The 19862-nt window shown below is 38.7% G+C and overlaps 1 protein-coding gene across 2 annotated transcripts in view; it reads left to right on the top strand.

Annotated features, from left to right (window-relative positions):
• CPNE4 (copine 4) overlaps positions 1–19862 on the top strand; it is a 239526-nt gene that overhangs the window by 175974 nt on the left and 43690 nt on the right. For both annotated transcript variants that reach the window (XM_033070258.2, XM_033070249.2), the window contains 3 exons: positions 8921–9019; positions 17849–17935; positions 18513–18572. In XM_033070258.2, coding sequence (XP_032926149.1) covers positions 8921–9019; positions 17849–17935; positions 18513–18572 — 246 coding nt within the window. The remainder of the gene's footprint in view (positions 1–8920; positions 9020–17848; positions 17936–18512; positions 18573–19862) is intronic.

The following is a 19862-nucleotide window of genomic DNA, read 5'->3' as shown; positions in this document are numbered from 1 at the left end:
CCTTTTTTTTTTTTTTGCATGTAGGGAATTGTTTGTAACTTCAATGAGCAGAAATCTCAGATACATCTAATGGGAGGAGGCACTGCTGGGTCAGAACACTAGTTAATCATCCCTCACAAAATTTTTTAAATACTCTTTTACATAAGGACAGAACAGATTGCAAACTAAAAGAAGGGACATTCATGGAGAAAACTACTGGAAGCATGTTGATAATCTCACAACAGGAGTTGTTGCTATTGGCTTGTCATAATTGAAAAAATGTCGCACGGTATGTTGTGGACTACAAGGTCAAAGACAGCCTCAAAAACTTAGATCTGGTTGATTGACATGGAAAGTCACCATTTTATACTTACAGTAATTTCATGACTATAAGGCGCACCGGGTTATAAGCCGCACTTCCAGGTGTCAGCAAATTTCCAAACTTTTTCCATATATAAGGCGCACTGGATTATAAGGCGCGCTTTTTTTTTGCAGCGATGATCTGTGCGCAACAAAGTAACCAGTAAGTAACAGAATCGCACGAGCCCCGCCGAGCCCCGCCAACCCCCGTGGCCCAGCACAAGCCCCGTCGAGTCCCGCCAAACCCTGCGGCCCCACGTGAGCTCCGCTGAGCCTCGCAGCCCCACCGAGCCACGCAACTCCATGCGGCACGGCTTGCTGCTCGACTCGTGGCTCGCACTTCCGGGTTGGCAAATTTCTGAACTTTGTCTATATACAAGATGCTCCGGATTATAAGGCACACTTCCAGGTTTCGATCAAAATTTTAGGCTTTAAGGTGTGCCTTATAGACATGAAATTACTGTACTTTAAAAGTTCTCAAACCTGCTCTTTTAATTGTTGGACAACTAAGTATTCATGACCACAAGCAAGATACTATAAACCTTGCCCAGTTTCTCTGTTGCATATTAAGTTGCTAGGGGTATTTTGGATGGGAAATACATACCCAAAAACCTGTTATTAACATGGAGTCCTTTAATATAAAGAAAGTGTAATACAACTACACAGATCTGTATGCTACGTCTCATCTGCAGAAATGGAAGTGTGCATGCATTTGTGTCCATGCTGGACACGTTTAGTAACTATATGATTGTATTTATACTGAGGATGTTGTCGCATAAACCTAGCTGTGACTATTAAGTAAAAACTTATTTATGTTTTCACCATGAAAACCTAGAGAATCATTGAGAGTTATAAGTTCTCCCTCACATAATTTAACTTATTGTAGCACATTTCTGTGTTTTCAGAGAAATATCTGTGGGCTTCATTAGTCAGTACTGAAGGATCTGTGTTTGAGGCTCCTAGGTACCCTTGTAATACAAATAAGGGTAATCAGCAAGCTGTGGTTTTAAGTAATTGGTTTTTAAACGACCCTGATGATTCTTACGTGCTGTGAGCTGTCAAGAAAGGGCAACATCCAACTGTGAGGATTCCCGTCATTGCTGAGCCAATGCGGATGTACTTACAGCTCTAGTGCTGGTGTAGAGAGACTGGCTCAGTGAAAGTGGTTCTGTTAACTATCTCTCTTTTCACTTTTCAAGAACTGAAGTAGACTCAAGCAGATGTCATATCACATCTGTCAACAAAAATGACTCACTCATTTTGTGTCAGAGTACCTGCCTCATTTTGTAGAAAACTAAGAATTCTTCTTCCCTTCATGCTTCTCTCCAGGCAAATAGTTTTAAAATCAAACTTCCCATATACACAGACAGATTATTTTCTTTGTGTTTTGGGTCTGTCTTGGCTGCTATAATTATTGCAGCATGTCAAAGGCAATGCAGAATCTCTTCCCATTAACCAAAAAGAAGCTAGCAACGAGTTTGTGTCTCAAGTGTCCTTCAACAGGCAAAGGACCCGAGTCCAGTAGAACATTATAAACTTTAAATATATCAATACCACCATCTATATACAGGAGGCACAAAGGTGTAATGAAATCCTGGCACTTGTTGAAGATGATATGAAAAGCCTCATTTCCTGCAATAGAACCAGTATTTCACCTAATGTTTAAGGAGCAAACTCAGCTGTGGTGGTGGACTGAACTGGTGTCAGTCCAGTCCAGTTCAGAAGAATAGAAGATGTGGTTTTAAAAAAAAAACAAAAAAGTGACTCTGTAGCCAAGAAGAAAACTTTGACATAATGCTTCAGCTTCACAAATGCTGCACATATTCTGACAGAATAACGTATGAGCTCTTTTTCCTCCATTAGTTTAGGAGGTTTTGAGTACTTCAGTTTGAAGAATTGAGCTAATCTCTCTGAGAAGAAAAAGTTATCTACAGTGCTCTGAAGAAGGCTTTACTTCAACCAGTGAGAGACTTACAAGAAACATTGGTTCATTTCAGCTGCTTTGCTCTAATCTCACTGGAGGCCAACTTTAGAGCAAATTTGAAATGAGACTTAAAATGTTTATTTTCACTTTCTGGAGAAGCACAACTACTGAAAAGATAAAACTGTGATGATCAGCTTGGATGGAAAAGAGTGGAGTATTTCATATATACATCAAGAAGAAGGGTTTTTTTTGTAGAGAACCCCTCTCTGTAGAGATCCCTCTACCAAATTTCTGTCCTGTGATGTTTAGAATGTAGAATTTGGCTTTGGAACATCATAACTAGAGAAACAGGATAAATGGAAGTGTCTGCTTTTATGCTGAAGGTTTTACATAGTTTTTCTGATGCCCAAGTGTGGAAAATGAGTAGGGAGTGGATAAAGATCTTCCTACAAAAAAGACATTTTTGAAGTATTCAAAGGCGAGTATTTAAGGAGGTACAGTAGGATATTTGCTTCATTATCAAGTAGTAGTAACCCTGATAAGACAGACTGTTCCAAAAAGATTACTTTGATAATCAAATAAATTATTTTCTGAGATTTTTATTTCACCTTCTCTTTCTGGTGGTAGGTTTTGAGGGGTGGGGAGGGAGGGATAGGAGGGGAACGTGAGGGGTTTTGAGGGGGGCTTTTGTGTGTATGCTGGGGTTTTTGTTTGTTTGCTTAGGGATTTTTTTTTTTAATTTTTAACTGATCCTAGAGGATGAACCAAGGAAGCATTTGTTTGTAGCCTTTTGCCACGTCATACCTGCAGTTCAGAGGGCTACGAGAAGTAGAGCAAGTCACTGATGTTGTCCTAAAACCTCATTTCTTTGAGATATAATGTCATATAAACTCTACATATAAAATTATTGTGACGTTATTTTAGTTTAGAGTTAATTGATAAAAATTTTATGATTGACTGGGCTGTAATTTATTCTATTTAAATCCAACAATGAGCATTCTCCTTCTTGCCTAGCCACAACATATCTTGTTTCACAAAAACGCAAGGAAGAGCCCATCCAAGGCAGTTTCTGTTCAGAATTTTAGCCACTTTCTTCAGATAGGGACAACAGGCAATTAGTGGAAAAAGAGAGTTCTCTTCCTTGAAAGGTACCCCTTCCTACCCTTATTGAGTGTCAGGGGGCACATACTGAAGTAAAAGCACAGAGAAAAATCTCCTTTTTGGTGCAACATATGAACTAGAATCTCACCTGAATCAGAGCCAGATCAGGGTAGGGCACCTCCTATTCAAGGGACTTGACTGCGACTGCTTGAGGCTGCTACCTTTCTGTCTGTCTGACACTTCTGCTGGCATGGAGCAGCTGGAGAGTGGGCCAAGGATTTGGTTTTCTCTCCCACTCCAGGCAGGATCTTTTGGTCACAAGTTATTCCAGTGTTTTAAGTTAAGTAAGCTCTCAGGTAGTCAGGAGGACTGTCGAATACTCTTCCTCTCCAACTAAGTGGCAAGGTACTACCAACACAAGCCACACTAACATTTTACAATTGGACTTTGTACATGCACACACAGACCTGGAGAAACTCAGGCTTGCAAGACTGGAACTTTTCAAATTTTTTACTCGCTTTGTGCATGCTATAATCTGCAGTGTCTGGCTAGCTGAGGGAAACTTGAATGGATTATTTTCAAGAAGCACATTTCCACTCTCTGGCTGTCAACTGCCTCCTGATAGAATTTATTCAGGAGACTCACTGCCAGTCTTTTAGAAACTAATGTTCAGAGCATGTTTTGGGCTTGTTCATAAATTGCATAGTTAAGTTCCACATTTCTCCATTACCTATACCCAAAGGTGCTGCATATAATATCTCACTGTGAAAATCTAGTGGAGACAAATAACTTCAAGCATTTCTCAGAAGCTATATAGGGAAAATAACCTCAGTATCTGCAGACACACAAACACATCTTACTGTAGCCAGTCTTTTCTCATACTTAGTTCTTGTAGTTAAAGGTAGCCAGGATGATGACTATGGGAAGAATTATTTTATGACAATTGTACTGGAATTTTGTTGACTCTAGTATTGAGACTTGGAAAAAGTCTCAATAAAATCAGAAATCGTGCAAGTGAGCTCTTGCTCATGCAGAGGTAGCAAGACTCATCTAGCTATCATCTTCTAGGAAGCATTAGGAAAATCAACCAGAGAAGCCAGTGCTTTTGTAGCTCCACTGCCAATGCAGTCTTTCTTGAATGCCCTTTGTAGTGAGAGTATTGGCAAAATCTAATCTTGGTGAAAAAATTTAAATTGAACCAGGGAAAATTTCCATCAGAATCCACTTGAGATATCTTTTTCTTTTTAAAAGGGCTTTTCTCCAATGAAACCATAAATTTCAACCTGGAAAGAAATCTTTCATTTTGCACTATTTACAAGGAAAGCTGAAGGAATGAAGATGTGAATGCCCAGAAGGGATCCTCTGATGTCATTTTAACTGAGTCTACTGGTCAGCTCTACTAAGGATAGCAGTGTTCCCTCTCCCTGCACTCAGTGGGTATTTTCAGGAGGAAGGTAGGATCATGCAGGGTGAAAAACATTCTCCATCATTTCAGTCAGTGCTATTCCATCACCATGCAGCATTAGCAGAGGTTTTTATTCCCTATATTTGAACTTGTAAGCAGTAAGTAGGAGACTGAATTCTTTCACCAGTTATCTGAATGCTGATTTACCAGCATTCAAATTAAGTGTACGGAAAGCCTCCTTAAATTAATGAGACTTTTAATAGAGTGTAGGTATACTGTTAATCATCTACTTAAGCAACCTCTGAGAGTAGAGACCCAAAGAACACATTAAGGTTTTCTTAAAGTATGATTTACATTGTGGAGGATTTGATTTGAAGAGAGACCAAAAAACCCTTTAAAGTATTTCATAGGGAAATAATGCTTTGGTTATCATCTGTGGTCTTTACCTGATTATGGGTTATGGATTATTTGCAAAGATCCTTCCCTGCTTATTCGATCTGTCTGAGTGGGTTTTTATAAAAATGTCTGGACCACATTATTTATGTGTTTAAGAAATGCTTTTCACATACATTTGAAATGCAGGATCATTACTGTGTACAACATGTTTTTCAGACAGTAACAATTAATTTCTACTGCCAGATGTGAAACTCTGGGAATAAAAAATGTCATAATGGATGTACGTGCAGGAATCCCCTTTCTCCCTTAGCTGTAATTGAACAAATGGCACTGAGATAATACTGTAATTGTTTGCCTTTTCCATGAAGCCAATATGAAGATTAAAGTACCATCTGGCTTTGTGAATACTGAAGTTAGAGAACCTCCAGCTTGAAAGAAAAAGCAGTTATATCCCTGTTAAGTGGACATTTTATATGTAATTTAACTTTGCTTGTCTCTGCTCAAAGTTCTAACCACAAATAAGCACTCAGAGCTTTTCCCTCTTTGTAAGAGTCGGCACCCTAATAGAAATTTTTCAAAGTACTTTTCCTGAAGGACTCTGATAACCTTGGGTCTGTTCTTGTATTATGCTCCAATTGAGTTTAAAGATTGAACCTGAAAAGGAAATCTGGTTGAATAATTTCATAATAAGGATTCTTTTTTTTTTCCTTAGTGAAATAGTAACTTTTTTTAAAAAATTGTTTTCAAACTTCCCAGCATTACTAAAACTACACTTTTTGCACATTTATAAAAATTTTGCTATGGCATTTTGACAAATCTTTTTATTTAGTATTACTGTAATTTCGTTACTATAAGGCACACTGGATTATAAGGCGCACTTCCAGGTGTTGGCAAATTTCCGAACTTTGTCCATATATAAGGCGCACCGGACTATAAGGGGCACTCTTTTTTTGCAGCAAGCATCCATGCACAATAAAGTAACGAATTAGTAACGGAATCCCGTGATCATGGGGTTTACTGGCAGGTGCTCAATTTGCAAACATTTTTCATGGATTGGCAGAGCCTTTAAACGCAGCCCCAGGTGCCATTCCTGTGCTGCGGGCCCCGGCACTCCTGCCCGCTCCTGGTGCTGGCTGGCGCAGCTCTCACGGTGCGCGGTTTTCACAGCTTGGCTCATGGCTCAGCTTGCAGCTCGCACTTCCGGGTTGGCAAATTTCCATATATAAGGCACACTGGATTATAAGGTGCACTTTCGAGTTTCGATCAAAATTTTAGTCAAAAGAGTGCGCCTTATAGCCGTGAAATTACTGTACTTCTAAGATGTTAAATAGCTTTTTCAACCATTACAGAAAAAAATAAGTCATGATTCACCTGTGAAGTCCATTTTTATTAAGCATTATCAAGTAATTTCAAGAAAAATAGGCATTTTATATTAGCAATAAATTTCACAGAAAAAATTAAAATTTTGAGCTCTATGAAACAAAATTGGTTTCAGGATTTTTTTTGCAAATTAAATTACTTTTTCTTGGATTTTTGTCTTGTTTAGCTCATCTAAAAATTTCTGTTGATAAGAAACAGAGAGTATAGTAATTTCACGACTATAAGGTACACTGGATTATAAGGCGCACTTCCGGGTGACGGCAGATTTCTGAACTTTGTCCATATATAAGGCGCACCAGACTATAAGGCGCACTATTTTTTTGCAGCGAGGATCCGTGCACAACAAAGTAACGAATTAGTAACAGAATCATGAGATTGCAGGGTTTACTGGCAGGTGCTCAATTTGCAAACATTTTTCATGGATCAACGTAGCCTTTAAATGCAGCCCCAGGTGTCCTCCCCGTGCCACGGGCCCCGGAACTCTCGCCTGCCCCCGGCGCCGGCTGGTGCGACTCTCACAACTCAGCGTGTGGCTCGGCTCACGGCGCGTAGCTCAGCTTGCACTTCCGGGTTCCGGGTTGGCAGATTTCAGAACTTCGTCCATATATAAGGCACACTGGATTATAAGGTGCACTTCTGAGTTTGGACCAAAATTTTAGTCAAAAGAGTGCGCCTTATAGTCGTGAAATTACTGTAATTTTTAGGGAAGATTTCATCTGAGCGAGTACTTGAAGACTGTTAGTGTTGAGAACACTGCGTCTAATTTTTTTCCTAGCAGTATTACCATTATTAGAATCAGAAACCCACTTTCATTTGATTACTCTTGTATGAAATTTATCCTATGAACAAAACATGCAGGAATTGCCCCTTTTTTTCCTCTACCCACCCCCTCAACGTTAAAGCTGCTAAAAAAGTATCTCCTAGACTTAGACTAAAATTTTGATCTGGAGATCTTCCTCTAACCTAGGATTCATGCATTAAAAAAAAAAAAAAGGAAAGTAAAATAGGAGTTGATAGGATGATCCAAACCTCAAGCTTTCTAGAGTCTTTCCTACACCCTCAGATGGGATTGTCCACCTACCAGCTCTGACTGGATTATTTGGGCTGGTTAGAAAGCATAACTGGTGGACAGGGTCTACCAGACTTAAAACAAGTCTGTTTTAAAGTGCTTTTTTGGAAACATTTAAAACTCAACATCCAGTGGATATCTAATGATTTCAGTTTCCTTCTGAGTGAACTCAGTGCTGCTTTGGACCAAGCAAACTTCAAATAGCTTGAGGAGTCTTTGAGGGGCAAACCTTGCTCTTCCTCTTGTATTGTCTGACTGCCAGTGCTGGGTCAAAAGTACTGAACCTCCTTGGGACTAAAGAGGCAGATAAAACCCTTTGTTGTTACCCTCAGAACCATCTGATAGCAATATAACAGTGCCTTCCTCATGTGACAGGGCAAATGGCTTTGACACATTTCTGCTTTTAAAAAACCCTAAAATACTTTTTTTTTTTTAGCAGGACATTTTTAGTAAGGGCCTCCTGATTCAGTCAATGTATGTGACCTTTATCTAGGAAAAACATAAGGCTGAATTTGGGATTTTGTTCTTTAAAGCTGGGAGCCCCTTTGTTGTCTTTGGAGCAGTTTTAAAATTACAATTTAGCAAAGCATGTAGTTATTGCTATGTGCTTCAGTCTTGGCTAGCTGAGTTGTATTTAGCAAAATCTGTAAAATAAAATTCTCAAAGCTCAAACTCATTGAGGTATTCATCTTTATGCATGAATTTAGGCAAGACTACCAGTGAGGTTTGGTTTGAATAGTCACTGTTGAGCAACACTGGGAAACAGCCAAGATACGGCACCAAGCACTGATGTGTATAATTTCAAAGCCATTTCAAAAAATGATGTCTGTAACTACTGTCTCACCTTCACTGACTGTAAAAATGAGAAAAGTAATGTTTGCCCAAGGCAAACAGGGTTTTGAATATTAATTTATATTTGTAAAGCACATCAGCAAGGTGAGTCAGGACACCATTTGACCATTAATATGTAAATACACATAATCCTGTATTTTCACACCTAGCAAAATGACGCAGACAAGAAATCCTTTCCTTCTGAAATACATGACTTGCTTCATTAGGCAAACTCCATAACGCAGAACTATCAGCAGCCAGCTGTGTTGAGATTCCGCTTGCCATTTAATTTTGATCAGAACAAGAATAGGGTTTGAATATGTCTTGTGATTTTGTTTTAGATAAAACACTCCACCCAGTGTTTTATAATAGATGATGATATATTATAACTTCTTCTGTAGTGTTTTTCAATAAAATCTCCTTTCTGTCTGAAGAGTAATATGCTGGCTTGTTCTTTTCCCCTTTGTCTCCCCAGTGCATAGTTTGGGACTGGGATTCCAATGGAAAGCATGACTTCATTGGAGAATTTAGCTCGACTTTCAAGGAAATGCGAGGAGCTATGGAGGGAAGACAGGTAAGTGGAAACCATCTGAGCAATCTTAATATGTATTCTCTGTAGAGCAGAGATTGTTTCCCAGAAAATCCTGTCATAAAGCAGGTGGCATTGCTTCATCATCTCCCAGAATTTAGTTGTGTTGATCTCTCCCACAGGTTTTACTGTTATCTGGACACAATAATCTGAAAGTATAAAAAAGCATTTGTTCCTGTACTTTCATGCCTGAAATGCTTAATGTTTTTTTTTTAGTTCCCATTCCACAGGCATTTCTTTCCACTAAGATTTATTTCCTTTGAGCCCAAGCACATGATTTCCATGAAGTGCTGTGCTGCAGAGCAGCTGCCCATTCTGGCTACTCTGAGCATTTCCCTGCTGGCCTATTGGGTGAGGGTCATTCTCCATCTTTCTCCATTTCTCATGTGCTGCATTCATTGCTGCCAGCTTTAATTAGAACCCATCATGATGAAACAAGTTGGTTTTCTAAGTATTTCGTGATTTACAATCCTAAGGGGAAATGAAATTGTTAGCTTATCAATAATTTCACTTCTTTATGTCAGCCTGATCTTTTCAAATTGCAGTTGATAGTAATTACTTAATATGATAAGTGATTTGGCATATCTAATTCCAGAAATTGTCATTTTCTATTATTACTTATTTCTAAAGGCGTTAGTTTTAATAAATTCTCTGAGGGGGAAGAATGTTGATCCTGCTGATAATTTCTATTCATTGTTCCACTGTGGTTGCAATCTCAACCCAAAACACAAATACCTAAAAAGCTTTATCTGAGCTTTATATTAAGATTCTGTTTGTAATGTGTTAGTAAAAATCTAACACAGACTCAGAAGATGTTTGATAAATGGTAAGTCTATAACCTATGCCACAGGTCAAGAAACATTTATGGTTCTTCTGGATATTTTCTGTTTAAGTTCTTCGAATACAATGAAGTTTGGCAAATGCTGCTCATGTGTGTAAAATACTGCTGATATGTATCAGTCGTATATTAGTCTACTATAAATAACTTCTGAACACAATGAAACCCTGTTTGCTCTCTCAAATCAAGTCAGAGGATCAAAACTTTTATCAAACAAAATTTGAATGGAAATAAAGAGGTAAACAAATCCCAGAAGGAATAACAAGGCCAGTGATGTGACAAAACTCCAAATGTGTGTACAAATACCTGTGGCTCAGGAAGGGACTGTGTGAGAGTGGTAAAGGGTGTGTATGTTCAATGCAAATGTCTTAATATCACATTATGGTCCTTCCCAGGAGACAGCTTGTTGGCCAAAACAAGAGCCTTGAAGTTCAGAATGCCAGGAATGGCTCTGCAGGATAAACTATGTATTCTTTAAAATGATGGGGAAATAGTATGTTTTTCTTTCATCCTCAGCTAGTAAAAAAGCATGATTACTCTTCCAGAGGCATAAGAAGTTAATGCAGCCATTTGTCAGTTCTTGTTCTAGGTTGTCACTGCAGTATCAGATTGCTGTTCAGAAATGTTTTAATGTTGCCCTATGGTTTAAGCATCTGAATCTCACTCTTGCTATGGGCCTGCCATTTGCCATTCTGCAGGTTGTCTTTTACCTGTAACCTTTTACCTGCAATCTTCCTCCAGACACCCTAGGGATTGTGCCTTTTTTTCTTCCTTGTTCCTCTCTTTCTGTTGTGGCTGTGAAGTTATTCTGTGGGCTTGTACCTGCAAAACCCTGCTGTTGGTATAACTGATTCTCATGGGACACGGTTACCACCAAGGTGGGAATCAGTTTCCTTTCTCCTCTTTTCTAATCCTTTTTTGTAATCTGTTCTAGAGGAAAACAAGATTGAGTGGATAAGACAGTAAGTATTAGTCATTTACGTGGCTGATAAATAGTGGTCCAAAAATATAAATGCCCATGCTAGATGGCTCTTGCCCCTGATGAAATCAGGGTTTGGTGAGCACTTATAGCCAGATAGACAAGAACGAGCAGTAGGAGTTTGAGCAGGTCCTGGTGGAGGTGGAAAACAATACTGTGATCACATGTTGTATGGGAGAGGTCAGCTGTGTGGGAGGCCATGTCACTTGGCTGGAGCCAGAATGCAATTTCCTTTTCCCTTTCACTCTCTTGTTGTTCATCCCTCAGCCAATCTAATTTTTCTCTGTTTTGCAGAAAGAACTGCTAAAGGAAATATATGTCTTTGTCTGTGGATCCCATAAAAACATCTTAGTGCATAGTTTATGTCAACATCCTTTGTGCAACATTAAGTAAAGTGATTAGCAGTTGTCAGTTCTTTTCTTTAGTTTTAGCCTTCCTAAAGAAAAAGCATGTGCAATGAAAAAAGAGGTTACAGTGAACCTTGAGAAATTATAGAGAAGGGAGTTATTTTGCCTTAAAGTAGATGTGTTGCTAGCTATTTCTGATAAGGAAGGCCATATCAGAGAAATGTAATTCTGTGTGGGTGGGGAGATGAGTATGTTCACCATAGTCCTTTGTTCCTAGAAGAGACCCTTTCATAGCCTCAGATTAGAAAATACTGTTTTCCATGTAGTACTCCTTTCAGTCAGAGGAATGAAACTACACCCTCCAGCCCCTGGGGTGTCACATTCTTTCACACTGTATCACAACAGCGAGTGTTGAGTGTCCAAGGTGAGGGGCAAGATCTGGAACTTCATCTCAGATGCTGTGGAAGCCAGAGTGAAGAGCAGAGCTCAGGTCTGACCTCCCTGTTTGAGTTGCTAAGGAGATGCAGTGAAGCTTCTTGTTCTGGTTATATTTCTTTTGTGCAGTAGACTTTACAGCCAGCTACAGTACATTGCTATAGTTCTGTCAAAAATAATCAAAACACCCTAGTGATTGTCAGTTAGGGTTTGTCACTTTCCTAGGAAACTGGAGAGAATTGGAAGGAACATTCATCATTGATAAGGGATCCAGGAACTTGGATTAAACTTCAGCTGCAAATCTGTATGGTTTTAAAAGAGGCTACACCAGTGACACAGATCTCCCATCTCTGCCTATCAGCAATGTTTGTATTGGTTGGAATCAGCAGCACAAATTGTCATAAATGCATTAAGCAGTGAGAGTGGGAGTACCACAGTTTGTGCTGGTGAGCGAGATGGACTGTGTAGCATCTGTGAGCTGCTAGTGCTTCTCACCAGCTCACCCATCTCTGGAGGAGCTGACAAGGATGTTGAAACTGCCTTTTAGTTGTACATAGTTCATCCTTCAGAAACCACAGAGCATTCTGACCCAGTCTTCACCCTCCCCCTCTAAAAGTAAAGATATTTTTTCTTGTAGCCAATCTATCTACTGTTACAGAACCACTTGAGATGGACAGAAAGGATATGTGTCATCTGTTTGCTTACAGAAGCCAGTGATGCTTTTAAGACTGTTCCATGCCTGGGCTGTGTACTTATTATCCCAAGTTTTGAGTGTCAGACTCAGATGAGCTTACTGGCTTGCCCAGGCTGTGAGATTTCTCAGCAATGTGTGTTTGAGACCAGGAATCATTTAGATAAATGCTGTGAATCTAGCACTGGTATCTTCTGAGTGGTTGAACCAGCATTGTGTGAAGAGAAAATTCCTTACCTGAATGAGATCGCTTGTTTTGATCAGAAGTGGCAGAAGTTGTTTGTGAATTTCTTTTCTGAATATGATATGTCTTGGGTGAGATTCACAAATCTTGTATTACAACTCCTTTAGAGTATTAGGTGCTTTTCCATGACTGAGAGGATTGAATTCTGGGAAAACTTGCTGGTCTTCTGTTTTAAGAAGACTTTCTGATCGTGAACAACCTCAGGATATTAACTTCATGTGTTTCTGTTCCATAAAAATTTCCTTATGGTCATAGACATCTATGTTCTGAAACCTAGCCTGTTTTCATACTGACCATCAATAAAAAATGGCACAAAGACATCCTCTTGTTCAAATGCACATGTGAAGCATCCCTTGCATGAACCATGGTGAAATTGGTGGTGCTGGGTTAACAGTTGGACTCAATGATCTTAGAAATCTTTTCCAACTTATAATTCTGTGCTTTCTAAATCTTCTGTTAACACTTTCCACCATTCTATTATTTACTCCTTCACTACAATCTTGACACAAAAAAAACCCCACAGTAAGAATAAGTCTGTCCTTATCTTTTTAGGTGAAATACTAATAAATATTCTGAGTTTATTGTGTCTTAGGATTTCTTCCAAGAATACATATAATATATGTTTTTAATATGTGTGTACAGTGGCAGTTTTCTAAAGGTGTTTGAATATTAATCTATCAAGCATATTTAAACAGGACAAGAAGAAGTTTGAGATTATAAAAATGTAAATGCTATTAAAGCTTATCATAGTTGAAAGGAGAAATCCTCTATTAATGAGAAAAAAATCACTTTTTTGGGTTTTTTTTTTTAATCAAGGCAATAAAGCCAGAGGGATTTAAGAGGAAAAAAATCAGAGAAATCACCTGGATCTCCATGCAGCACAGGAATTATGTAAGGGAAAAATCTGTTCCTCTATTACATAAAAAATGGACGTGTGCATTTGCACACGCACAAAAGGAAAGAGGAGGAAGAAACCCTGCTGTATTTCCTATCCCCACTGACATTCTCACAAGTTCAGGGTGTTATTAGGCGGGGCTTTTCCATCTGGTACCTCTTCAGATGTCTCTGCACGGTGAGACCTTTAAGCTCTTGGTAATGGGTCAAGGTGTTACAGACACCTAAGGACAATTCCAGTTTTATCAGGAGACAGCCCAGTTCACCCAGGGCTGTCTGCAACACCAGCAGCTGCTGCTGGCCCCAGGCAGGGCAGCAGAGGCCTCAGCAGAGGATGCAGCCACACCAGGCACCTGCCAAATCCCTGTGAGGAGGCAACCATTGGTACAGCCTCAGGAGCACAAAGGAGGCTGGGGGCTTGGCTGGGGAAGCAAGAAATGCTTCAATTTCCACTTCAATCCCTGGGGGCAGGTTTCCTGAGGAAATCTCTGATAGTGATTAAAGGCAGCTCTTCTCTCTTGGTAGATGTATTTCTGGGACAGAAAGAGAAAAAAACCACAAAACTGTCCTTTCCTCTTGCCCAGAGGGATGGCAGCCTTTCATGCACGAGGAGACTCAGTTTACTTAAAAAGTGACTTGTTTTTCTTGAAGCATCAGAAAGAGACAATGCAGGATATAATGCTGCCTGCTATCGAGTGGGGGTTTTGCCCTATCCATTAAACTGCAGTGCCTCCTTTGTCATTTACAAACTGTTCATTGCAGCAGCTGAGCAGGAAAGAAGAGAGAAACCAAAAAAGTGCAGGGGAGGCAAGAGAGCATGTTACTGCTAACACAAGCTGTGCCACAAGCATACAAGAAGCAATGCAGGCTCTCTAACCCTTTCCTCACAGGCCTACCCAATGTCCTGGTGTGCAGACACTTTCCCAGGGAAAGCAACTGTGGTCATTTGTCCTGCCTTAGGGTACATGAAACTCTCCTGACACCTTCAGTCCTTTCTCTGAATAGCTTGTTTGGTTCTACAATGGTTGCCTTCATTTAATCATTTGTTTAGTCACTCCACTTCCCTTGGCTGCTGTGTGGCATAAGTGGTTGCGTTGTTTGGTTTTCTCTCTCTTCTGAAGATTTTTTAAGAGAAGGAGTAAGGGTGTTTGGAAAGACAGGATCCTTCACTGCAGAGTAACATCTCCCACTGAGGAATCTGTGTCTCCTCATCACAGGCACAAGAGGACTGGGACCTTTCACGTGTATCCATTAGTTCACTGACTCTCACTGAAGAACAGCTGGAGTTTGTTCAAAAATTCTCCACACAGTGGTTTGAATTTAAACGTGTAAAAGAACCACTAGCACAGCATAGTCTTGGGAGTCCATTACCAACATTTGCACCATTACTTAAATTAACAGTAGATAGTTTAAGACCAGGTTGCTTTCTGTTTCAGAGTCTCTGTGTTGTTTAATAGGGAAAGGGCTTGCACAGCCCAGAGCTGTCAGGCATTTGGAGGAAATGCTAAGTGACTTTCAGAATGGTGAATCCAAACTTCATAATGTTTACCATTAGTGTCAGATTGCAGACTATTGCATTAGTTTCCTCTCAACTGAAAAGTTAATTTAAGAGCAAAAATGGATCAATAAAAACCAATGTCAGATATCAAATCAATACTGGGAACATAGGAACAGACTGGAAATTGAAGTTGGCCTCAACAGTGCAAGCAAAATATTTTAAAATTGTTTCTTATTATTACTTACCTACTTAGCGCTGTATTCTGTACTCTGTTCTCATTTTAAAAGCTTAACAGTAAGACCAGTATAGGGAATTTCCTTCAAATGATGCTTGTTACATCTTTAGCTTGAGCTGTGGGAATTGCCAATGTCAGAACTGCATCTCAGTGGGTAAGTGAAGATGGAGCTTTATGTAAAACAGTCTTATTGGCTTTTTTAAGCCTATGAACTGGTAAATGTCTTCCCTCTCCTCTCTTGTTCCTTTCCCTTCATTATATTATCATCAATAGATTTAATAAGTGTAAAATTGTTCTTTCTGTTTTCCCACTTTCTCTAAGTAGTAAATTTTCTAATCTGTTCTTCCCTTTGCTTTATTATCCACACAAGCCAATAATGTTAGTGACTTGCACATAGAATATTTTAATGAGCTTTAGGTAGTTACTGAGAATTGTTATCCATGCATCTCAAAATGCTTTGCAAAGTAGGTGAACATTCATAATTGCATTTTACAGTTGGCAAAGGGAACCTGAGATATTTTTTTTTCTCTCCTGAAGTAATGTTCTATGCCACTTTGGTCCTTATTTATTGTAAACTTCTTCCATAAAAATATGATGGATTTTTTTTTTTTCAGGCTTAAATAATCCTTTTCTTGAGGAAAGGAATTCCATGCATAGTATATGGCTTCATATAGGTCAGGCATTGTTTAAATATGCACATTGAAAAAATATTCATGTTGGAGGATGCTGAAATTAAGGAGGTTCCTCTTAGGGGAAAGCTACTGCACTTCTCCAGTGTATTTCAGCGTCAAAGGGAGGAATGCAAATCGTGCCTCCTATTTATTCTTTCTGCTTGATATATTACAGTTTATGTATAAATTACAGACACAAGAATGATTGCTCTGTAGGAATGTTTCAAGTAAGTGTGGAGACAACTGTGTGTTAAACCATCTTGCCTGACAGCAACCTATCAAGATGAGAGTGGGCAGTGCTTTTGCCTTGCTTTCAGACCCAAATATGAGCTTACTGCACTCCAGCGTTGTGTTACAGAGCACTCTCTTTGCTGGGAGAGAAGGGCTTTTATTTCTTGGGCCTGACTGCTCTCCTTGAGTAGAGAAAAAAAGCGTTTACAGAGTCTCCCCTGAATATAAGAACCTGTATCTGCCTGTCTTGTCAGTTGGAAAAAAAAATTGTTTCACAAGACAAATAACTGAGCTGTAGGCTAGCTGGGAGAGCAAGCAGATGTGCTTCCTGCATTGGAACAGTTTTTTGTCTTTTCCTATTCTTCCCTCTATCACCTGTCTTTATTTCACAGTGATAAAGATACCCCTCCTCCCCTGTGCAGAAATATTGCTCCAGAACCATATGTTTTGCCTTCCCTTTTTTTGATGTGAGACAGAATCTCTAAGTCTAAAATACTTCAGAGACATCCAAATAATTGTTGTTAGACATTGGTTTGAAACTCAATGAAATTTCTGGGACTGAGCACAAAGTAAAAATAGTTTTTGGTGCTCAAACACTTAAACACTTTGCTAAGATATATCACATATGTACCTGACTGTAGACTAAGTATTGTAACACCTGGGCAGGTTTTCATTGTAAGCAAAACACTGTAACACTTAAGACATGTTTCATTTCAAAATGTCATAATAGAGATTTTTAGATAATAGATCATTCTGGTTCCTTTTGGACTTGTATTTCTTTCTGTTACCCAGCATCATGTGTTTTTTCCCCATACTTGAAAACAAGTGTTTTCCCTGAAGGAAGATAGTTGAGTTATTTACCTTATTAACAGCATATTACAGATAAGATATCTGTATATACAAATGCCAATAGACACTTGCATGTAAAAATGTACATTTTACTCCTGCAGTAAGAGGCATGGATAATATTGTAGACATTAGAGGTGAGGGTCTGAAAGCTTGGCCTTATCACTCTGCCTGAAACCCAGAGGAAGGCAGAACATTTCAAGTGGAAATGATTAAGGGCCTGGGTGGTGTTATGATGAGAACAAGGAGATGTATTTCAGTGAGGTAGGACTGTTTTGCTGTAAAATTGACTATTTGTAAATAAAATGATGAGAAAAAAACTCAAAAAGGGATTTTAATATATTCTTAGGGATAAATTTCAAATGTGTCATTAGACAACTGTGTCTTTGTGAACATTTTACTGATTTTCCTAACTTTTTATTTTGCTATCAGACTTAAAGGAGAAAGCAAAATGACTGCTGGCCAGAATTTTTCTAATCATGAGTTTAATACAAAACTCATTGTTACTGTGACAACAGTTTTGTATTAATACCATGCATCAGGTTGCTCTCTCCAGTATTTTCATTTATTCCTTCTTTTTTGTCCTCTTAAATTATCTCTAAAGATCCTCAGTCTTATGTAACATCTGAAACTACAAGACTGGAAGATGACAACAAATTAATCTGGATTCATCTCCTTAGTGCCGCATCCAATATATGTGTTTAAAGACTAATGTTTGATGTTTGTTTGATGTAGTTCTATAACTATTCTCTGCATGGTTAACAGCTTTCATTTTTTTCCTCTCTGTGCACCATTATCTGTTATGATTTAGTCAACTGTGGAAATTGGGCAGTGCGGTTTTTGTTAATTATTCAATCTGTACATAAAATTTTCCTGCAGAGAATGACTACTATTTTTTTTCACAGGTACAGTGGGAATGCATTAACCCCAAGTACAAAGCAAAGAAGAAGAACTACAAGAACTCAGGCATTGTCATCCTTAACCAGTGCAAGGTAAGTACGTGTTTTACTCTCTACTAAGCTCTCAGTGATATATTTTAATGGTACTTGGAACAAAGTGGAACTGGCCGTAGAATAGCAATGGAAACTATCCCCTACAAAAAATAAAGGCAAGGACTTGAATCTCAAAAGTAAGTTGATGTCCTCAACTCTTATTTCATTTCTCTTGCCCTATCCCTGTTCTTGAACAATGGAAAGACAATGCTAAACTCTAACACCTAAAGGCTTGCCAACTTTGTGTGTATCCCTTTTAATACTTCCCATTATTTCTACAAAATTGCTCTTGTTCCTCCTAAACCAACAGCAGAATTTCCTCTGACTTCCCAATGAGAAGTTGATTCTACTTTTGATGTGTTGGTTCACTTTTAATGTGAATTTTCCCTTCTGTAGGTTTAGAATTTTGATGTTTTTTCTGTTTATAGTTTTGTCTATCTCAAACTGTGTTTAATGATTCTTCCTTTACCTTATTTTCAGTTGGTCCCTCTCCTCCTTCTAATTTATTTTTTTTCAGGCAGTTCTCATGTTCCATCAGTACACAGCTAAGTTGAATGTCTTGTTTTCTTGTCCACAGATACACAAGATGCATTCTTTCTTAGATTATATCATGGGAGGCTGCCAAATACAGTTTACAGTAAGTTTCTTACTTCTCTAACTTGTTTTGAAAAAGGGAGTCCCCTTAAATACCTATTCATTACTTTCAGTGAAATGATTCTTACATGCCATTCCTTGGTAAATTATTAAGTTCTTCTTGCAAAATATATTAAGGGCCAGTCCTCACTTCCAGAATGAGTTCTCCATTAAAGCAAGTTGTTTCCTCTGAAACGGTGCCATACTGAAAGTCGCACACACACACAGATCCATCCAGGGAGTTTTCTATGTCAACCTGGGGGTAAATGCTGGTGTTTCATATCTCAGCCACAACTACCAAGTAAGATGCCACTACAGGGGGACACAGTTCTAATTTAGAGCGTACTCAGAAGCTATTCAGTTCAAGGAACAGGGTGTAAAAGGATTTGCAGGGCTCTTCATAAACAGAAATACAGTTTTTCATATTTCCAGTTAATAAATTTAGAAACATTTAATGATGTGTGGGTTTGATCTTTTTTTGTATTATGTAACTAAAAATGATTATACTTAATATAATGTAATATAATAGATCAGTTTTTCCCATAGTACAGGAACATGGATTGTGGCTCAGTTGCAATCTGGTTTATGTGATTTCTAATTTATCCCAGCTAAAGGGCTAAAATCTAATGCGCAAAGGTAATATTCTTCTTCTGGAGATCTTTTCTTTTCCTGTAGCCTCCTGCCCTATTTCTGCTCCCACAAATAAAGTATCAGACACTGGATGCTACTGGCATGTTCCATTTCACATTTTCCAGACAAGCCTTCATTTTCAAAAAAGATTTGACAAAAAAAATAAATATATTTTTTTACTGTGCCAGAAAGTTACAGCATCACCTATAGACAGAGGTAGATTCTCTTCTTGTTTACAGATCAGTTTTTTCAAGTGTTAAACATAGACTTTGCCCATACTCATCAGAAACTCATTGGATAACACCCAGAACTGAGGACTCTGTTTTGGTTTTGAAGGAGATATCTTCTGCAGTGGATAAAGATCTTTATAATTGTCTTCTCTCATAAATTACCTCTCTGCCTCACCTGGCTACTTCTTTTAATCCCCACATACCAGTAATGAAGATTTCTTCATCAAGTCTGAAACTTGGCAGTCACTGGAAACCCCTTTAATTTATCTTTTCTGACATTTCCTCCCTAAAATATGACTGGAAGGACTCAATTATCAAATGTATTCAACATCATTATCGGAAAGACATTAATGCCTTTTATGTTGCATTTGAAAGCCTTTTCTTATTCGGGCATGTGGTTAGGCACATGCAAAGACCAGTTAATATGCATTTCC

Source organism: Catharus ustulatus, chromosome 1 (genome assembly GCF_009819885.2).
Source record: "Catharus ustulatus isolate bCatUst1 chromosome 1, bCatUst1.pri.v2, whole genome shotgun sequence".
In the NCBI taxonomy this organism is placed as follows: Eukaryota; Metazoa; Chordata; class Aves; order Passeriformes; family Turdidae; genus Catharus; species Catharus ustulatus.
Note: the sequence above shows the minus strand (reverse complement) of the source record. Positions and strands in the feature narration are given on the sequence as shown.